A 20,907-nucleotide genomic window follows, 5' to 3' on the forward strand; every position below is an offset into this window, starting at 1 on the left:
TGGAAAAGTTTAAGGTTGTCCCATGACTGTTTTTCTACTATTGTAGAGCAGTTAAACACATGATGATAATAATTCAGAATCAAGAAAAGGGATCATGAGTCAAAAACTGAAACAGTCGTTAAAATAGAGACATTTTTAACCCTTTAAACACCAAAGTTGCAATATTGTGACAAGCAACATAACTGAATAAAACAGACAGCATTTTTGAAGCCACCTTGATATCAAAATTTATTAAATTTTGAATTTAAAAAAAAATCTGGCGCCTAGAGGATTAATATTATTTTCTCATAACTTATAAAATAAGTTTTGCTGTTTTTCTTTTTTTTTTCTTTTTATCCTAACTTTTTTTTCTTTTTGTCATTCTTGTCTCTAGAAATTTGCCAGAAATGTTATATTAACTTTTACTAATAATACATTGTTTCTTCTTGTATCAGTTTGTTTGCGCTCACAGAATTCCTTCTACAGCTCACATATTTTGTCTAGTTTATCATCCTCTTCTCATGCTTCACACAATGCAGTCGACTCCTCAGACACATTCTCAGACGGTGTCCATTTCTCACTCTGTCTCTCGCTGTCATCAGTGTCAACATGATCAAACATGGTGGATCTCAGGGTCTTATTAAAACAGGCCTCTGTGGCTCCCCTGTGGTGTGTCTGCACCCTCTGGTTGTTATGTAGTTCACAGTTTTACAAATCATTGTTGCTCCTCTTTGGTGGTTTTGATCCTATACTGTACTTGTGCAGTTCTTATTTCCTCAGATTTTCAAGAACAGATGACCACAATGAAGTCTGTGCACTGTATTCTGTAAATATGGTAATATAACAACATCCTGAAAATGGTATAAAACACATTAACAAAAATGCTTGAGTAGCAATGCAATAAAATGAGGCACTTTTGATGGATAATGTGTATTTTAGTCCTCCAATCTACATTTTTTAAGGAATTTCAACATATATATATATATATATATATATATATATATATATATATATATGTATATATATATATATATATATATATATATATATATATATATATATATATATATATATATATATATATATATATTGGATATGAAATTAAAGAAAAGTGCAAACTGTCGGAGTCACTTTGGCTAAGTTTTCCTGCTCAGGTATGAAATTTTGTCTGTATTTACCTTTCCCTAAATAATTTATCACCCTTTATTATAACATTATTCTCTGTGTTTTCATGACAGCTTATAGTAAATTCAAAGGTTGTAGTTCCAAAGCAAAGAAAACTAAGAAAAATTGGCCTTTTTAATAAAATATATCATAAAGTGAACAAAAAACAAGTGTCTAAAACTACTTTCATTGGTCAAATTGGTCACTGTGGAGCCTTTGAATGTGTTCAAAATTGTTCATATCTGATGCTACTGAAAAGATGACATACTGAATGGTAAATGTAAAGTATGTAAATGTGTTGATAGGATCATAGTTCAAAAGTTATTCATTATTTTATGTCAGTAGATGCTTTTGGTCACCCACAACAGTTTAGGTCTTTGACTGTTAAAACATGGCCAATGTTAGATTCCAATGTGAAATAATCACAACCCTGAACTGAGACTCGCACACAAAACCAGTGGAGTCAGAAACATTCACATCATTTCCATCAGTAAAAATATGAACACACACAGTCAAAGTACTACAGGTAAAAATTGCACATTCAAAATGCTTATATAGTTTATTGATCTTATTATCTTATTCATTGTGCAGTAAAATTGGCTCTTGCTCTTATATATGATGATTCGGCTCATTTTACTGCAGCATTCATGTTGTATTTGAGCAGCTTTACAGCATGTAAGTGACTTCCTCCACAGCAGAGTCGTGACACATCTCCATTTGAGCATATGTAAAAGTTACATAAATTTGGATCTTACTGTTCATAGAAAAAAATTTCACATATGTATCCAATCCAGGACCACAGATGCAAATGTCCTAGGGGAGAAAAAAAAAACAAAAAACAGATCTGAGTCATATGAAAAGATCACATTTGGGAGAATTTATCCTACAGTGTGAACATATTTTAGATCTTCTAAGGCTTTAATTTGTTATTTCAAATATTTGAAATGTATCAAAAGCATTTAAAAGAGAAAAAAAAAATATTGAAATTAATATCTTATCCTTTTTCTTTGAAGGTGTATGTTATTTATGTGCTAATATGGATGGATAGATGAAAGTAATAAAACTATTCTTTTAATTATTGTTATATTTTCACTTAAGTCTGTAACATTATACTATAATGATTGCTTATCAGTTCATTTACTTTTAAAGGTTGAGGCATGCTCTATTGTATTCCAGTCTGGTCTCCTGAATGTACCGTCCTGTCCTGACAGAGCAGGTCATGTTACCATGGTGATATACTCTCACAAATGAAACTGAGCAGTCAGAGCGAGCCCTGAGGTGATCCTGGCAAAACACCAATTTTGTTTCATGACACAGGTGATTTCTTCTTCGATGAAAGTAACTTCAACGTGTGAATTCAGGTCAAGACAGGAAAACCCCTGCTGGTCTGTGAGCTCAAGTCATAACCTGAGTAAACCTGCCCCCTGCTGGAAATGTAGGAGCACGACATCTAAAGTCAGTCTTGGTGCAACATAGGACTGTGGTTGTGTCAGATAGCCCTTTTTGTGAAATGACACAAAAGTATGTCAATTATGATTAGAGCTGTCTGAATTTTCTAAATCAGGGGTGTCAAACATGTGGCCCACAGCCCAAAACTGGCTCATGGGATGAATTTGGGACGCACAAAACTTACACTGACGATATTAACAGTCAAGGGTGTCAAACTCATTTTAGTTGATGTTCCACATTCAGCCCATTTTGATCTAAAGTGGGTCTGACCAGTAAAATAATATAAATAATAACCTATAAGTGATGACAAATCCTAATTTTTCTCTTTTTCTTTTGTTTTAGTGTGAAATCTTTATATTTCCAAACTGTTCTTTCACAAAAAATATGAATAATCTAAGTGAACAATCTGAAATTTCTAATAAAAAATAAGTGCAATTTTAACAATATTACACCTGTTAGTGAATGTTTTGTGTCTTTGTAGATCCACTGTTACCTGTAAATTCTATTACACGTTAATAATTGAGAAGCTGATGCATAATGTTGTTAAAATCACCCTTTTTTTGCACTAAAACAAAGAGACAAATTTGGAGTTATTATTTATGGCTTATTATGAGAGCAGTCAAATTCTTTCTAAAGGTCTTTTATGAATCCTTATCAATTCTCCTTTCCATCTTCCTTTAAATCAGTGACGTTTAACTCCATGAAGTCAAGGTAAAGTGGATTAGAGGATTTCTTTATTTTGTACTTTTTGGACACAGCCTCTTTATGAGTAGGTGTCATATGAGAGGCTTGGCTTGTAATAAAAAAAAAAAAAAAAAGTCATCCTATGGACAAACGGTTAACCCTTAACCTTCCTCTTGTGTTAGGGTCAGCACAGACCCATTTTAGGTTTTAAAGGCATAAATGAACCACATAAAATTTGTGTATTGCATCAAGGCTTTTTTGGCTTTGACAAGAACCTCTATTTCAACAGAATAATAAAAAAAAATAAAATAACTGAATTATGAAATGCTGTGGTTGAAATTATGACCTTTGTGTTGTTGGGGTAGGTTTCGACCCAGTTATAAAAATAAGATTATAAAGTAATAATTACAGCCCAAACTGAAATCCTAAGTGCATTTTCAGCTGACACACTGACAGCCAGCTCCTCTAACAATCATGTGAGTTTATGGGGATTCTCATTTTGCCTCATTATCCAGTTTACCTGCACAGAAATGAAACAAGCAAAGACGGGCATGTCCAGACATGTGAGGGCAATTCAGTACAGAGTTGATGACTGCAGAGTGCACATCAAGACAAAAAAAAGGCCCATATTAAAACCAATATTTTCATGGATAAGGAAGCCTAACAAGGTAACCAAGAGATGAGAAACAAATTGGATGACAGATAATTGTTTTTCGTGTATTTTACAGCTGATTTAAGACATGGTAAAAACTGACCCCTTAACATAATAGATAGTAACAGAAAGCTAACACACGAGGAATGATAAGTGCCTTTTACGGAGAATCTACTAGAACAGGAACGTGTGCAGGCCTCGTAACAATAAAGACTCCCTTTAATAACCAAGTACACATTTTCCTCAGAACTGTCCTATTGTATTATGTACTGATTCACTGTTTGTCACAGGGTGATTTATACCCATGTAACCATGATATAACATTTACTTACACTTTATCACTTAAGCATGTGTAACTCAAACTGTTTATTTAGTCTTTTTTATTCTTGGATTTTCTTTATTCTATTTGGATTGTTGAGTCAAGGGAATGTCCATTTTTTATTTGCCTTTCACATGAATTGAAACATCCCACTTCCACTGTCTGAGTACTGCTGATGATAAACAAAAGTGAAAGTAAAGCTGTACTTTTCTTCATGAGTCATGGTCATAGGTTGAACCTTTGGCATACATATGTCACCCTCTGTGTGTCCAAAGTTATTTATAGTTAAGTAAAGGCGCCAACATTCCCCATACACACTCATGCTAAGAGATACATAGTTTGTTTAGACTGCCTAAAATATTGGAACCTTGTGTCTCCTGATGTGATCTCCTCACTATCTGCTTTTACAGTAAAATGAGCAGGAAAAGAACCTTAAGTTGCGAGGTGTAAAATCCAGCTCGATAGTCTCTTGCTTTGTTTTGCAAAATAAGACTCGTCTATGCCTAAACTTTGACATACTCCTCAAAACATCATTCACACATATCGAATTGTAGAATCATGTCACATCTCGTCACCCAACATCAACTGCAAATACCCCAGAAAAGTACCTTTACCATATAGCTTATTGTGTATAACTATGGTGCCCTTGTTTCCAGAGTATACAAATCCTGACTTGAATATTTTCAGGACTGATTTGTCCGAATCCAGCTCAAGTTTCGTTTGTTTCTTTATGATAAGGTGTTTTTTCCAGCTGTTTTATGTGCATTTTCAATTTGTGCATATCACAACTGGAGTAGAAAAGCAAAAGGATGGGTGAAAAGGGTCAGTCATGCATGGTTTCAGTCTCAAAATCGGCCTTTTAAATTAAATGCATTATTAAACTCTGCACCTACTATTTCCATGACCAGCCTTTTAATAGTCACATACTACAAGCACCTGAAAACACATAAATTAGCTTTTTTTGGACAATTTTCTGCAAATTTGGTTAAACTGAGCAATGCATTTTGACAGAAACCTATGTAATCCCTTCAAATCCCAACTTGGGGGACTGCACAAAGGATGAAATACTGTGCAGAACTAGAATGTGTTTGGCACTGTTTTAGGGTGACACTGTAAATTAATCACAATAATAATTTCAAACTTGCTTGTTTCATTCAGAAAATCCTACATGGAACTGCTCCACCAACATTAGGTAAGCTCATTATAGTAAAATCAAGTATTAGTGGAACAGTAATCAGTCTCTACTTCATACATGCTCAACATAGAATACACAGGTGTTATCAGTTAGGGGAGAGAGGGAGTGAGACATGGACTAACATTCCAGCTGCAATAAGAGAATGTACTACCTTCAGTGCATTCAAAACCAGTCTTAAACAACAGCTTAAAAGGAACCAGATCTGTGATCATTAACCCATTAAGACCCAGTGTTACTTTTCTGTCAGTTCCCAACTAATTTTTTTTAGATCTCACCTTTCTTAATTGATATATCACCATTTATTATAATATTATCTTCTGTATTTTCTGTTTTTACAATGAAAATTATGTATTTTCCTGTATTTAATTCACTGATCATGCAGACATTCAAATAAACTTAGATTAAAGTTGAGAGTTATCACATCAAAAACAGAGCAAACTGAAGAAAAAGTGACTTTTTCAGTAAAATATATCATTAACTGAACATAAAACAAATGCCTCCATCCACTGTCATTGACCCAACTCCTTGTGTTTTACTGGTGAAACGTTGTAGAACAGGGGTGCCCAATCCTGGTCCTCGAGAGCTACTATCCTGCATGTTTTAGATGTTTCCTACTTGCAGCACAGCTGATGGTTATTATCAGGTTTCTGCAGAGCTTGAGGACTGGCTTATCATTTGAATCAGGTGTGTTGGAAGAGGGACACACCTAAAACATGCAGGATAGTAGCTCTCGAGGACCAGGATTGGACACCCCTGTTGTAGAAGATGACAGTGTTTCCATGGTAACCGCAGAGCCTCTGAATGTCCAAATGGGTCACATCTGATGACTATGAAAAGATGACAAACTGCATTTTACACCAATTATTTACATGAATTGATCGGATTAGTGAATTAACAGGTATTAAACAGTTTACATCAGTAGATGGTTTTGATCACTTGTTGTTATTTGGGTCTTTATGGGTTAATTATATGCCAATGTCTTTCTATGACACAGCAATATATTGTTGTCCTCTGTAGGGAACAAGAGTTTGACAGCTTTACTTAAAAAAGAAAAAGTTAAAAAAAGTATCTGGAAAAAAAAAACAAAAACTGTTGCATCATGCTATTTCCAATCAAGACAATTATTTACTTTCCTAAGAATATGTCCAATATCTAGTATTGTTGTATATTGTTTATATTTGTCGTCCTGTTTTCTTATTGTACCATGGATTTTTAGTGTGTTATGAATTGCCATTTTTTTCCCAATCGAACAAAGTGGAAGTGCTGCTGGGTCTTCTTCTTGGTAATTATCCACAGGTGCTCTTTGGAAACTTGTGGTGTGTCTGGTTATTTAGAGTCAAAAAAAAAATCCGCATAAGCATGCTAGATTTCAAAAAATATATCCAAGGCACACTGTAGGATTTGTGTAAAAATAAAATGCCTTTATTAATTCATGGCAGTCTTTAAAATACAGCCAACACGTTGCGACCTCTGGTCTTCATCAGGGCTTTTTTCACTAGTGAGTTACACACCCTCATACAATCACTTTAATGACCTGAAGGAGGGAGGTGTGAGAGGAAGAAAAAAAAACAAACAAAAAAAACATGCATACAAACATACATATACATATGCACACACATACACACACACACACACACACACACAAAACCCAAACATATGCATATATGTGTATGTGTGTGCATATGTATGTTAGTATGCATGTTTTTTTTTGTTTTTTTTTTTCTTCTTCTCACACCTCCGTCCATCAGGTATGAAGGTGTGCTACTCACTAGTGAAAAAAGTCCTGATGAAGACCAGAGGTCGCAGCGTTGGCTGTATTTTAAAGACTGCCATGAATTAATAAAGGCATTTTATTTTTACACAAATCCTACAGTGTGCCTTGGATATATTTTTTGAAATCTAGCATGCTTATGCGGATTTTTTTTTTTCTGGACTCTAAATAACCTGCCATTTTTTCCCCTTCTATGTTATTTTTGTTTCTTCTGATTTGCAAATGTAACTGTAAATTTGGGCTAATTCTGGCATATTAATACAACTAAAAAACAAAGTAAAGCTGCTTAGTTATAGTCAACAGAATCCTAACTACTTCTCTATATCTGTAAATGAAACGTACCTGCTCCAGAACATTCTAATTTATGACTTATGACTAATATATGGGTTAATTAGAATATAACACAGTCATCTGAGTAAACGCCCATTTCTGACTAAACGAAACTTTAGAAAACACGCGGAAATGCCGTGGGCAGCATGTCGCAGATCCGGCGCAGATGAGACCCGCGCTCGTGCAGTGTGCATCAGAGGGAAGAGCTCGTGACCTGATGAGCACAGGTACAGTGGAACCCCCATGTTACTGCTTTAAGGGACAGCTAAAGGTATTGACATTACACATTATGTACCCTACAACTAGGACTAAAACACACAGTATTGACTGGAGCAGCTATAGGACAGGTTTGACACAGGACACTTTAGACCAGGTCTGTTTCGAATGTGTGTTTTATTTGTCTGACATCTATCTTTTCACCTGTAAATGCTACTGTTTGTGTGTTTTTTGTACTGAAAACTCACGAGCGAATGATGCATCTGCGCAGTTAGTAAGCTAGTTAGCTAACTCGCTACACTATCGATGCAATAACACGTTTTCTTGTAACACAGTGCGTTATCACACGTATTTAACGTTTGCCCTATTCATAAGAAAGGCAACACTTGTTTTATTTACTTAATATTTGTAGTTTGTTGTCAAATATCAGCATCGGCTGGAACCCGGAAGTGACGATACAGATAAAGATCGTTGCTTGAGAAGATGAACCACTCTGTACCGGCTCTGATACTTCATTTGTTCCTGCAAAAGTATTTCACAGGAAGAAATTTCACTTCTCTGTTTTGGTTCAAGGTGAATTTTAGACATGAGCTGCCCACAAAGTTTCATGATTTAGTTTAGTGTCATAAAAAGTAACAAGAAAAACTAAGACAGGAAAAGAAAAGTAACAAGAAAAACTAAGACAGGAAAAGAAAATCTGCTCACAATATGACTGAAAAGGAGCAACAATCTTAGATTTTCTGCCCCTATTTTACAGAATACCTGCATGTTTACAATGTTAATTTCATACAGAATTGTGACATTAATGTCTTAATACATGTTAATAGAATATCTGCCGTCACTTATTGCAGTAATTCATCATTTACAATTCAACATCATTCACAACATCATGCTGTCTAGACCACTAAATTATTTTCCTGTTTTTCATAATTCCGTAGTAGGTTTGATTTAATGGATTTTTTTAAAAAGACTATATTTGATCTAGATTATTTTGTGTCTTTGTTGAGATTATTCTGTAAATTGACTCCTTCCATCACTTTAGTTCCGAATCTGTGTTATTAAATGTGTGCATTTTAGACTTGATGACATGATCATTTTTGCAAGAACATATTTTTCTATTGTGCAAATCCCCGAGTTACCAAGAAAGATGTGATGTGTTTCTAGTTATTTATTAATACCTTGTGACCATAATGTTCCTTGCCTCTTTTAGTAGTTGCATTATATTGTGCTGTACTGGGATTGTGGAGGCATGTGATGCAAGTCAAATATCATTGTGAATACACAATCAAGTCATATCTTATCTTTATTATACATATTACTTTGAGCTATAGCCACAAGAGTTTCAACAGGGAAACTGCCCCAAAAACAGTGCCTACCAGAGGAGTAATTCTGAAAAAGGAGTCATCTAGTGGCATTACATTTACAAGCTCTGTAATTAAAATGTCACTGGACACGGAGTAAAGACAAACAGGCATCCAACTTAAATAAACACCATTGAGTTCAGTTGCCCTTTGCACTCTGCAAAAAGTAGGTCTACCTTAGTGCAACAACATGTGTAAATAGTCTTATAGGCAGGCTTTTAGGTATTCTGTGATCTTCTCAGAGTGAAGAGGCTTTGTCAGGAGTTCGTAAAGGCTATTTTTTTTGTTTCAGTGTACAGTGAGACCTCTTCCTTTTCTCACTTCTCTGACTGAAATGAACCTTTAGTGGATGTTAAGAAGACCGATCTGTGGACTAAACGGGGCCCTCTACCTTGCATATAGAGGTTACATACAGTATATAGAGGTCAAAATGTTTACATGTCAGCTCTAAATCAAAGTCCAAGTGAAATAAACAGTTTGGTTCCTGGTAGTTGTTCTGCAGAGCTAAGCCGGGTCTAAACTTGAGGGCAGTTGTGGCAAAACTGAAAGTGAAAGAAATTCTGCTTTGTCAGGCTTTAAGGTATTTTCCACAAACATAATTTCTTCCGTTGCAGAGGCCAGTGAAGTTTGAAGATGAAGTGCCCAGATTGTGGGCATGTCATTGTGGAGGAGAAAGCCAAGTTCTGCAGTGACTGTGGCCTGAGGCTGACTACCCAACCTGCAAACACACAAGGTAAGAGCATCCTTTATGGTTTAGTTTAATATCATTCGAGTAATGCAAGTAAATAATGATAAGTGCATAAAATCACTCAAGAAGGACTCTCTTGTTGAGTTTGATAGCCTTTAACAACTAAACAAGTATCTAGTTACTATTTACTGTTGAAGAGTTTTTGTTGTAATATTTGCTCAAGAAAAGAGACTAAAACCTGAACCTAATTCAGTACCATATGCTCATATATCGACTTTACACACATCATCAGTCGCCAAAAACAGGAATTAGAAAATAAGAAGAGAAGAGATTGTGACTGCAAGATGGCCTGTGATGAATCTTAGGTTCAGTGTAAAATATAAGGTGCATCTGAATGGCCCCTTTTTCTTAGGAAGTTTCCTAACTGAGTGAAATGACCCAATGAGCTTCAATGCTACATTCAGTGTCTCCTTTAGTATAAGTTACATAGACCTTTACCAGAGGAGAAGAGAGAATCTCATCCCTTAATTCACTGCAGGCGCAACGTTAACCGAGTGTTCATGAAAACAGACACAGGCAAAGCATCATCATCACTTAGTAACACTTTGCTTGAGATTTTGCTTTCAGTTAAACTGGGCTCAATTCATTTGGACTTTGAGCTCAGTTGAAGCTGAGTGAAATAAGATTCAAGGAGTGAGAGAATTGCACTATTGTAAATGAAGTGTAGAACAAAATGAAGCATTGGGAGTACTGTCTTTGTAGCTGAACTGCAATGGTGTGCACTCATTTGACAAATATTATAATATCTGAAAATGTATCATATTATTTTGCTCTAGATGCAGGAAATCAGCCTAAACCCTTGGTAGCAGACTTGGAAAATACAGCTGAGAAACCATCAAGCAGCACAGGAGATGATAAAGAGTCGGAAAGATCCTCCAAACGGCCCAGTGAGGAGACCGTGACCAAGAAGAAGGTAATTCAGTGCCTCACTTATTCTCTTTATGTTTATGTCCATGTCTAATATCATGGAAAAGTCTCCAAATCTATTTGACAATGTTGATGCATTGTAAGGCAACTGGAAAAAACAGACTTCAATTTAATGAGAAATGTCATTCCAGCATAGTCATACTTTCACTACTAAGATGCTGCTGCATTTGTTTACACACAACAAATGTTACTGAAGGTTGAAGTCTGACATTACATGCAGGCGTTAAAGGGGGCATATTTTGCTAAACCCACTTTTATTAGTCTTTGGTACATTTATTTGTGTATTTGGACCCTGATAGTTCAAAAAGTTTGAATTTGAACCCTCTGGGTGCTGCAAAGCTATCTTTATATTCATTTTGGCAAAAATTGAGTGGATTTCTACAACCCGTTTTAATTCCTGCTTAATTTGTTACATCTATAACTAGTTACGTCACGACATTTGCACATTTAAGGTCAAGACTTCTCATGAATATTTCTCCAAGTATGACATAATTGTTTGTCAGCAGCAGCAATTGTAGTAAAAACTGAAAATATGTCCAAACTTTGAGCCGATTTCATAAAATGTTAAGTTGTTGGTTGAATGGGACAGAGCAGCACAGTCAACAACCTGGAGGGGGTGGGGTGTGGGGTGTGAAGTTGCTCATTTGCATTTAAAGGGCCAGCGCTCATAACGACCTTTCCTATGTCATTACTCAAAAATAAGGTGGAAGATGGACCTCTGGAATTGAATTAATGAAGAATTCAGACCCAAGCATAGTATTTACAGTTTATATAGACTACAGGGAAATGTTTTAAAATGCATAATTCCATTTAAAAAAGCAAAATATCACTCCTTTAAGACAACATACCTTCATTTTTCTGTGTTAACACAGTATTATGGCATTTTTATGTATCTATTTTTATTCTGTTTGTTCTATTAAGTACTGCAGTTTTAAAGTTTTTTTAATAGTATCTCTTCCCCCAATTCTTCATAGAAAAAAAGGAAGAAGAAGAATAAAAAGAAGAAAGATGGCAACATGTCATCAGACCAATCTGATGTGTCACTCATGTCGATGGGAGACAACCAGGAGAAGACGACTCGGGATGGAAAAGACTCTTCTGATGGTGAAAGCTCTGATAATGCAATGGATGAAACTCCAGACTCGCTCCAAGATGGGACCTCATCACTAGAGAGCCCACCTTCTCCTTCAACAGCTAACACGACTGCTGCTGCTGCACCATCTGAAGACAAACAAGATGTTCAGAATGATAAACCTACTGCCGCATTAAAGTCAAGTGTAGAAGCGCAGCCTGTAGTAGCAGCAGGCAAACATATGGAAGGAGAGAGCAATGCAGCTAAACCCAGTCAGGATCAAAAAACCCAAAAAGCACCAGCTGATGCTTCAACTCAGCCTCCTGTCTCAGAGCAAAGTAAGACCACAGCTCCACAGTTAGGCTCAGATAAAGAACCCAAGAACAATAAATCAAATGATCAAAACACTGACAGGAAAAACTCAAAGAGCAAGAAAGACACAGTCAACGCTAAACAGCCTAAAAAGGACGAGAACGCTAATGTGGACCCAAGTGTGAAACAGACAGAACAAACCAAACAAAAGCTGAAAAATCAGCAGGAGCAGAAACAGCCTAAAAGGGACGAGAACGTTAATGTGGACCCAAGTGTGAAACAGACAGAACAAACCAAACAGAAGCCGAAAAATCAGCAGGAGCAGAAACCGCCTAAAAAGGATGAGAACGTTAATGTGGACCCAAGTGTGAAACAGACAGAACAAACCAAACAGAAGCCGAAAAATCAGCAGGAGCAGAAACAGAAGCAAACTGTGCCAGCTGAGCAAAAGATGGTTTTTGGGCCAAACTCAGTAGCAAAGGTAAAAATTACTGAGATATGTGGTCAGATATAACCAGCAGTAATTATGAAATGATTTTTACTCATACAGTTGGTTATATGGGGAAATCATTGCATTGGGTTTGATGGTTTGATGTTTATGTGCTATTAAAAGTAATGTTAAAAAATGTTTTTTCAGGCTCAATGCACGGGCTCTAGCGTGGATCGACAAGTAGAACACATGGAGGTCCAGCAGTCAACAGCCCCTCACACCTCAGACACCAACAAAGAAACTAAGGACAGCAATAAAGACAACGCAGAACCTAACACTGCAGGTGGCCAAGCACCCAAAAGGTGAAACAGTTCTTTCTGATGGTTTTGCTCATTTACTTTTGATCCTTTATGCATTTTTAACATGTGTGCATCGTAGTCATCATTTTTAATTTTTCCTTTTCAGGCCAACCAGCAACAAGACCATAGCTGCTCAAGACAGACTCACAATATATTTCCATGCGATTCTCTCAAAGGACTTCAAATTTGATCCAGAAGAAGATCGTATCTTCATCAGAGCTGGATCCCGCATTGGAAAATGGGAAGCAAATGCAGCTGAGCTGTCTGTGGCCAGGTATTTATTTCCTGAATACTCATGCACCTTGGATTAAGGTTTAGTGTATGGTTATATCAAACATCCAAATAACTCAAACAATACAACTTTTAATTGAAAAAAAACACAACTTGTGGATCATTGCTTCCTTGCTAAAGTTAGTTTAAAGACTAGGAAAAATAAAATTTTCTTTCCACTTTTGTCTATCAGTAACATTTACTTTGTAGGAGAACATTGTTATCAAATAGACTTTGCCTACATGCAATAAAGGTCAGACTGTTCCCTCTAATGATGTTGAAGGAGACATGTTTCCCTCTTTTTGTCTTGATCCTAATCCTGAAATATACTCACTGACTTTAAAAACACACACATTTGAAACAGAAAATTTCTGCCTAAAGCTTCAAAAATCTCAGACACTATTTATTGTTTTCACTAGGTCGTATTCCACAGTGTGGCATGATTAAATGACTTTTTATTAACAACAAATGAATCTGTACTCAGTTTGTACACAATCTAGTAGTGCCTTTAAATCAATCAGCAATCAGGATTGAGTCAACATGTTGATGTTGTTGTTGCCTATAAAACGGCTGGTGAAAACACTAATCATCAGTGCTCATGATGCCACGCTTGTATATAAACCAGTATGAAGAGGCCATCAGTATGCTGCTAACAGGGTGTGCACAGACAGCTGTAGAAAGGCATTTTCAAGCCCTGTATGACACTATATCAAAACTAAATAGATGCTGTCGACAGACTGGCAGCATCAGAGATCAGCCTCACAGTGTCCACCCACATGTTTTAGCTCCTATTCAGGACTTCCTCATCCATCTGGCACATCTCCGGAATGGGGAGTTGTCACCTGCTATAGCAGTAGCTGAGACTCACACTGTCAGTGCTTTGTGCCAGTGGAGGTGTCATGTAGAACTGTTACCCCATGGAAATTTAGGGTCAATTTTCTCGTGTGGAAAACTGACACACCCCATAGAATTTTGACCCCTTATATGAATTTGTACAGTATGTTAATAAAAATGTTCTAATACATTTCTTTATCATAATAAGCTTAAATATATGTGTATAATTTGAAAAATTTCACCAGAAACTACAAAATTAATTAATTCATATATCCATTGAAGTAAATAATCTGTGTTCATTTCACAGACATGAAATCTACCCTAAACAATGAAAAAATAATGAAAAAATAGGTTTTTGTATTTATTTTCTAATTTAATATATTAATGTAGTAATATTTTTAACAAAAACACTGAATGGGTAAAAACTGATTGTCGTAAAGGTTATGGGATTTGAAACAGTAACAGTTTTTTTGAGTAAATAACAGGTATTAATCACAGATTTTCAAATATAATGTGAGAGGGAATTTACACATAGCTGGGTTTTGTTTTTGAAAACTGATGTTCTTCTCTACGTTTGTGCCTATCGACACGACAACGACGGGCACGTGCACCAAAAACAAAGGTTTCTAAAAACTCAAACGCAAATCTCCGTATTCATATTTGTGTATAAACAGAGGGAAACAGAGATCTGGGATGGATGTCACAGTTTTCAAAGACCGCGCTGCACAGAAGTAAATTATTACTTAATTTACCTTCCACTGAACTAGGCAGAACAGATAAAGGACTGATAAAGAAAACATTATGTATAAAGATGTGGAAACACCTAAAAGCCATTATTCTATATCAAGTAAATACACAAAGATCCTGTTTAGCAGATGAAGTTTGTGTTTATATATATCTTAAACAAACTTTTTTATTTTTTTTAAATTTTTTTTTTTACAAATTTGGTGATTTATTGGGGGTGGGTCACTTTTCCATAACGGGGGTCAGAAGTCTGTAATAGAAAACTGACCCGTGGGTCACTTCTCCATGGGGGTAACTCTTCTATCTGACAGAGGTCATACATGATACTGACTGATATTTTTAATGTCTTATTTTATAAACTTTGGTGCTTGTTCTATATGGGTTTACCCACTGTTCTTACTGCTGTTTTGTTTGTGTAAATGCATAGTGTCCATTAATTAGTCAACTTCAAGGCCAATGTCTCTAATTCTGTTGCTTGCAACAGAGAAAGCGACAGAGTTTATTTCATTGTCTTTTCCTTTTTTCACAGGGATCTTGGGGAACATGGATTTCTGGTTAATGGGAGTTTGGTGACAACAAAATCTGAAGCTCATTCTGTGTCAATCCCATACAAATATGTTGTCTACAGGAGGAAAAAAGAAAAATATGAGTATGAGTACATATACAAAATGGATTCATCAACTGAAACTACCAACAGATGTTTGTTTGTGAAACCCCACCTCTTAAATGAAGATGGTAAATTGAACTTTTCCTAAGAAGCAGTTATTTTCTGTTTTTTTTTTTTTTTTTTTTTTTTCTTGCTGTTTGTGATGTGCAAATAAATAAAATGACTAAAATGGTTTTCCTCCTTGCTCATAAGTCCTTGCATTAAACTGTTGTGTTTTTCTGTTGAAGGAGACTGGCATCAGTATGATGACATCATTTGTGCAGAGCCTTCAAAGAACATTCTGAAACGTCTCTTTTGGCCCGACCAAAAGAAGAACCTGATTCAAGGCAGAGAGATTGCAGGGAATATAATGCTGGAGACCATATTTGATCTTCTCAGAGACTGGAATGGTACTAACTTAAAGAGTTTTCTGGTCCAGCTGAATCAGTTCTTTCAGATTTATGAGGAGCCCTATGTGTACGAGGGCAGGCAAATGAGATGGTACTCCTTAGACTATGGAAAAGAGGACGTAAGTTCACAGTCTTCACTAAATAGTATTGCACTTACCCTGAAACACTCAGGTAATATAATCTTACATTGGTATTGTTTCCTTGTTTCATGCTCCAGGTGAAACATTTGCTAAAGCAGTTCATGCTGTCGAATGTGACTCCTCAGTTGCTAAGTGATGGAGATGGAAAGAGCCTCTACATCCAGGATCCCGTGAGGGCAGCTGTGATTACGCTCTTTGTTTGTACACGGCATGATATCAAACTAGATAATGGTGAGCGGAACCGGCTCTGCAGCACACTGTGCCTTCCCAAACTAAACAAAGAGGATTTTCTCCAGTACTGGACCCGTTTTTCTCAGGATGTCTGTAATCTTCCAAAGTAGGTACCTTTGTATCTTTAAAATAATCCAGTAATGAAATACTGAACATCAGAATATTTTAAAACCAGTTACAACTGATGAAGTTAGGAGCTGAAGCTAACTTATATTCTGTTGATTTATGTGACAGTCTGCCGGAAAAGTTGATGTCACTGATAAATTCTGTAAAAAACATGGGAATGCCACGATGGATTCTGGTCCTACCCCTCCTCCACCTTCTCAAAGGCACCACTAAGCCCTTTGAGGCACCAACCTCTGCAAAGTACGACATATCCTGGGCAGGTTTACAAGGCGTTCAAAATGCGAACCCTACGTACATGAGCAGTCAAGACAGGAAGTAAGAGTAGCCCTCGTCTTTCCAAAGTTATCCATAGATCTCCTGTGCATGACACTAGGAAGGGTGGATATTGATGTATATGTGTTGGGTTACTTCTCTGTTTTTAGGGCTCTGGTGAATCTGATGAAAAAATACAGTTACTTGATGGAAGTGGATCCACTTATGCTGCGGTCCTACTTGTACCTCATGCCTATTGATGATTTGATAGAGTGTAGCATGACCATAAACGCTGAGCTTCTGGACATGCTTAAGGTTTTTACAAATAAGACCCCCCAGGACATCACCTACAGTAACTTCCAGGTTGGTGTAAACACATCAGTTCAGATTACAGAATGTGTAACAGTTACTGTATATTACTTTGTGTGACAAGTACAAGCACCATAATTAGGATCTGCAAGTGAACACCTGTGTTTCAAGTGTCCAGGGGCAGGTTGCACCACCTGGTCTTCACTGCTAAGGTGGTCTTTGCTATGACCAGTCTTTAAAACTGACTTATTGACTTTTTTTTAGTAATATAGCATTGATAGTGTATTATTTCACCCGACTCAAACCCATCCACTTCATTGTAATGTTAATTTTCATGACCTGGTCCCTCTTACACTGCAGATATGACTGTGATACACAGAGCATTCTTGACCCTAATGACTGTTGCACATCTAAAGCTATTCATTGTAAAGTCTATATGGTAACTTTTTGCTACATGGCCTTTACAACCGACTTGGTTCAAGACCAGGCGTAAGTTGGTGCAATTGGGCCCAGACATGCTGGCTAGTAACTTAAAAATACACACCAGCTGAAAGTGAATAATGCTTTTTTCTGTTTTGCAGACAGTATCTGAAATTATCTCACACATCCAGATCAACCTCATTGAAGAAAAATACAGGTGATTTACCCAGTCAGCTTGTCTCTGTGTTGATGATTTCACATTTATGTAGCTTACTTTATCATAAACGTAATTGTTATATTCTGTGACAGTCTAAAGTTTCACTCTTTTTCTTTTTCACTGTGTCAGTTGTGTTACTGAGGCTTATAGGAAAGAGTGCCTTGCAACAGCTGTAAAACTCCTGGAAAAAATCTGCAGAGGAATCAAACCAACATCAAGTACCCAGAATCACCCTGATATTCCTGTAGCTTGCATGAATCTGGTTGCATCAGTCTCAGACATTGTTCTATGCAACAAGCAACAGGTATGTGGAGTGAATCACAAGGAATGAGAAAGATTTAAGTTCAGGTTATCTGAAATACTTATTCTTTTCAGGACACTGCAGAAGGGGAAAGGGAGCAGTGGTATGCCAGAGACTTGGTCTCTGAATCACTGAAAATCATAAGAGACTGGATTAGTCGATCTTTCATGAATCGACTCCTTAACAGAGGATTTACCTCCCTGTACTCTGTTCAGGGCACAGCAGAGATTGAAGTGAGTATTTTTTTTTTTTAAAGAAAACCAGAACATTCAGATGCATGTTCTCATGCCATCATTATTAGAGATTAACTGAAAATAACTCCTTTTGATGGCTTTATTTTCAGATCTGGAATAACATGATCTCGATCCACTTCAAAGATGAACGTTGCACAAAAGAGTGGAGACAGACCTTAACCATGGATTTTGAGGGCAAGTACAAACAGGTAATTGGGATGCATCTTTTGCTAATTTTGAGTACTTTTTTTTATCTTGTTTGTAATTTACATTTTTCACAGTGCTTATTGTGTGTGACCTCAGGAATCTGCTTTGGATCAAATTGAATTCTACTGCACAAAAATAGAGGACCTCAGTGACTCCCATCCACATGTTGCCTCTATTATTGAGAGGTGTGCACTTGAGGCTGTTACATCTTTGTGCCAGGTATCAAGACTTATATCACCCTCATTGTTATTCAAATAACAATTAGATTTCATGGTGGCCGAAGGCTACAGGATTACTAATAAAACTGTAAACTATTATTTGTCTTATGCACAGACCAAATCTGAAGGAAAACTATTTGAGAGACTTAAAATAAATTGGAAGTTTGGGAAACTCATCTCAGCAATTATCCAGAAGTCCTGGCCAAGGGACCGTCAAGGAAATTATCAGGAGGATGAAGAAGTGGTCCTCCAGTACCTCCTCTCCTGGACTGCTGCCAAAGACATTTTTCAACTACATGGTATCTCATCAGAGCAAAATGCTTTAGATGGAAATACTGTTATTGATGTGTGTCTTCATCACTTAGGTGATTCACATGGTTTTATATATAAGGGAGGAACATAAAGATGTGTGTCATTACAGGTGCAGAAGAAAAGCTGATTGAGAAGCTCTCAGTAGATGCGCGTGACAGGCTTGCGATCGCCATATCTTCTTTCACAGCCGTTAACAATCAGCTGATCTGTGGAAACATTAAGATCAGTCTGCTCAAGATCATTTTGGAGAGGAGTGATGCCTTCTTAGAACTACTAAAAATCGGTAATAAACCTCTGTTTGGTATTTTATGAAAATACATGATCCTTAACCCATAAACAGTTCTAATAACACCCTGTGAATTTGATATGAACAGACTGCCTCTCTGAGAGAGAGCAATACAAAGACCAGGGCAAAATGAGAAGGCTGTTAAGGTGCAGGCAAGATGAAGTGGATGCTGTTTACCATGAGAAGGACTTGGTTGACATCTTCTTAACAATGAGCCGTAAGCTGGAGGAGTTTATAACAGGTGTGTGGGTCAGAACAGTCACTCAGCTTGGTTATGAACGTGTAAAATGTCTTATAAATATGTGACATCTGCATTTTTATTATCTGTGATAGTTGATGTTGCCGACATGGAAGAAAGACAGCAGATCAACGTTGAGGTCATGGCTCTAAACCATTTCATGGAGGTTCACCCATTTGATGAAATACCTTCCCCAATGGCTGGTGTTGTCACCTACTTCCAGCTGGATGACGAAATACGAAACATGGCAGAGACTCTGTACACGTTTAGAGACAGTCATATATTCAGTCTGTGCTGGGAGAAACAGGCAAGAGTCTTTGCCAGTGAAGAAATATTGGAAGATGATCCTGACGCGCCTGAAGTAGTAGTGGACATCATGGCATCACCGGAAGTGATACATGATGAGATTTTCATACAGTGCTTTGCGGAGTACAATAACATCTACACTCGTCTGAAGAACAACAGCATAAGGCTTGAGGAAGTCAACCAGCTGTTCAGGGATTTCAAGGGAAAGTATGAAAAATTAGCACAAGACATGGACATTATGTGCCGAGTGGATAAGTCAACTGACAAACAGTGGATCCACAGTCGGGTTAAACAGATAGAGCAGTATCATGAGCTTCACCTGGCAGTGGCTTCAGCTGAAATCATCATGATGGTCAAGGACACCCTTTGTCTTAAAGGTGACTTTAGGGTTCTGGAGACACTCACCGAAGTAGTAAGTGATTAGGACTATAAATCAATTCCTACTCAACCAGTCTGAATTCAGTAATAGTATTTTGAAGAAAGTTTATAGTAAACTTTAAACCTTTTACATGTGCATGTGCGTTTAAGGGCAATGTAGACATAAGCTTTATTTTTTCTTAAATTTTTTTATTTTGCATACAGAATCATCCAGACTTTCAGAAAGAGCAGCTCAATCGGATTGACAATGATTTGATGCAAGCGAAGAAAGATCTGGTGGACATAACAGAGCCCCGCAGACTTTGTCTTAATGAGCTGAGACTCCGAGGGCACTTTGTGAAATGGGTTAAGGATGCACTTGAAGGTAAGAGTAAGAATTGTAGAAAAATGGTAAATAGTAAGAAGGATGGTGAATAAGTTAACATTGGATGATTTAAGTAATATCTCTTGCCATAATGGTACCACTGTATTTAGAAGTTCTTCCACCTGTTCTGTATGTTTTTCTTTTTTTTTTTTTTTTTTTTTGTAGATATCAATGAATTAAAGGTCTTTGTTGACTTGGCGTCCATTTCTGCTGGAGAGAACGACATGGATGTAGATCGGGTTGCTTGCTTCCATGATGCTGTCCTCGGCTACTCCAGCATGCTTTATGAGCTCAAACCAGATTCAGATTTTCACACTTTCAAGGAGGTGCTCCAGAAACTCTGGAGAGCTTTAGAGAATGACAACAATCTGCCCAAAAAACTGGTAGGACTACACTTATTTAGTACTAAAAATAATTCATAGTGATAACAATTCAGAAGTCTTTTTTGAAATTTGCATGATATTAAACCATGGACAATTCAAGGCTTTGATGATTGT

General features: G+C 36.8%; 1 protein-coding gene across 2 annotated transcripts in view; it reads left to right on the plus strand.

Moving 5' to 3' along the window:
* The first annotated feature begins 7,638 nt into the window (after window positions 1-7,638).
* The window catches only part of LOC115424152 (E3 ubiquitin-protein ligase rnf213-alpha-like), a 37,023-nt gene continuing 23,754 nt past the window's right edge, over window positions 7,639-20,907 (plus strand). For both annotated transcript variants that reach the window (XM_030141255.1, XM_030141256.1), the window contains exons 1-22: window positions 7,639-7,770; window positions 9,735-9,853; window positions 10,645-10,781; window positions 11,770-12,660; window positions 12,817-12,971; window positions 13,075-13,242; window positions 15,346-15,551; window positions 15,711-15,991; window positions 16,090-16,349; window positions 16,478-16,684; window positions 16,792-16,984; window positions 17,512-17,567; window positions 17,697-17,871; window positions 17,943-18,101; window positions 18,212-18,310; window positions 18,405-18,527; window positions 18,642-18,825; window positions 18,948-19,121; window positions 19,213-19,365; window positions 19,458-20,080; window positions 20,251-20,410; window positions 20,576-20,793. In XM_030141255.1, coding sequence (XP_029997115.1) covers window positions 9,754-9,853; window positions 10,645-10,781; window positions 11,770-12,660; window positions 12,817-12,971; window positions 13,075-13,242; window positions 15,346-15,551; window positions 15,711-15,991; window positions 16,090-16,349; window positions 16,478-16,684; window positions 16,792-16,984; window positions 17,512-17,567; window positions 17,697-17,871; window positions 17,943-18,101; window positions 18,212-18,310; window positions 18,405-18,527; window positions 18,642-18,825; window positions 18,948-19,121; window positions 19,213-19,365; window positions 19,458-20,080; window positions 20,251-20,410; window positions 20,576-20,793 — 4,722 coding nt within the window. In that variant the 5' untranslated portion in view covers window positions 7,639-7,770; window positions 9,735-9,753. The remainder of the gene's footprint in view (window positions 7,771-9,734; window positions 9,854-10,644; window positions 10,782-11,769; window positions 12,661-12,816; window positions 12,972-13,074; window positions 13,243-15,345; window positions 15,552-15,710; window positions 15,992-16,089; window positions 16,350-16,477; window positions 16,685-16,791; window positions 16,985-17,511; window positions 17,568-17,696; window positions 17,872-17,942; window positions 18,102-18,211; window positions 18,311-18,404; window positions 18,528-18,641; window positions 18,826-18,947; window positions 19,122-19,212; window positions 19,366-19,457; window positions 20,081-20,250; window positions 20,411-20,575; window positions 20,794-20,907) is intronic.

Source organism: Sphaeramia orbicularis, chromosome 8 (assembly GCF_902148855.1).
Source record: "Sphaeramia orbicularis chromosome 8, fSphaOr1.1, whole genome shotgun sequence".
NCBI classification, from domain to species: domain Eukaryota; kingdom Metazoa; phylum Chordata; class Actinopteri; order Kurtiformes; family Apogonidae; genus Sphaeramia; species Sphaeramia orbicularis.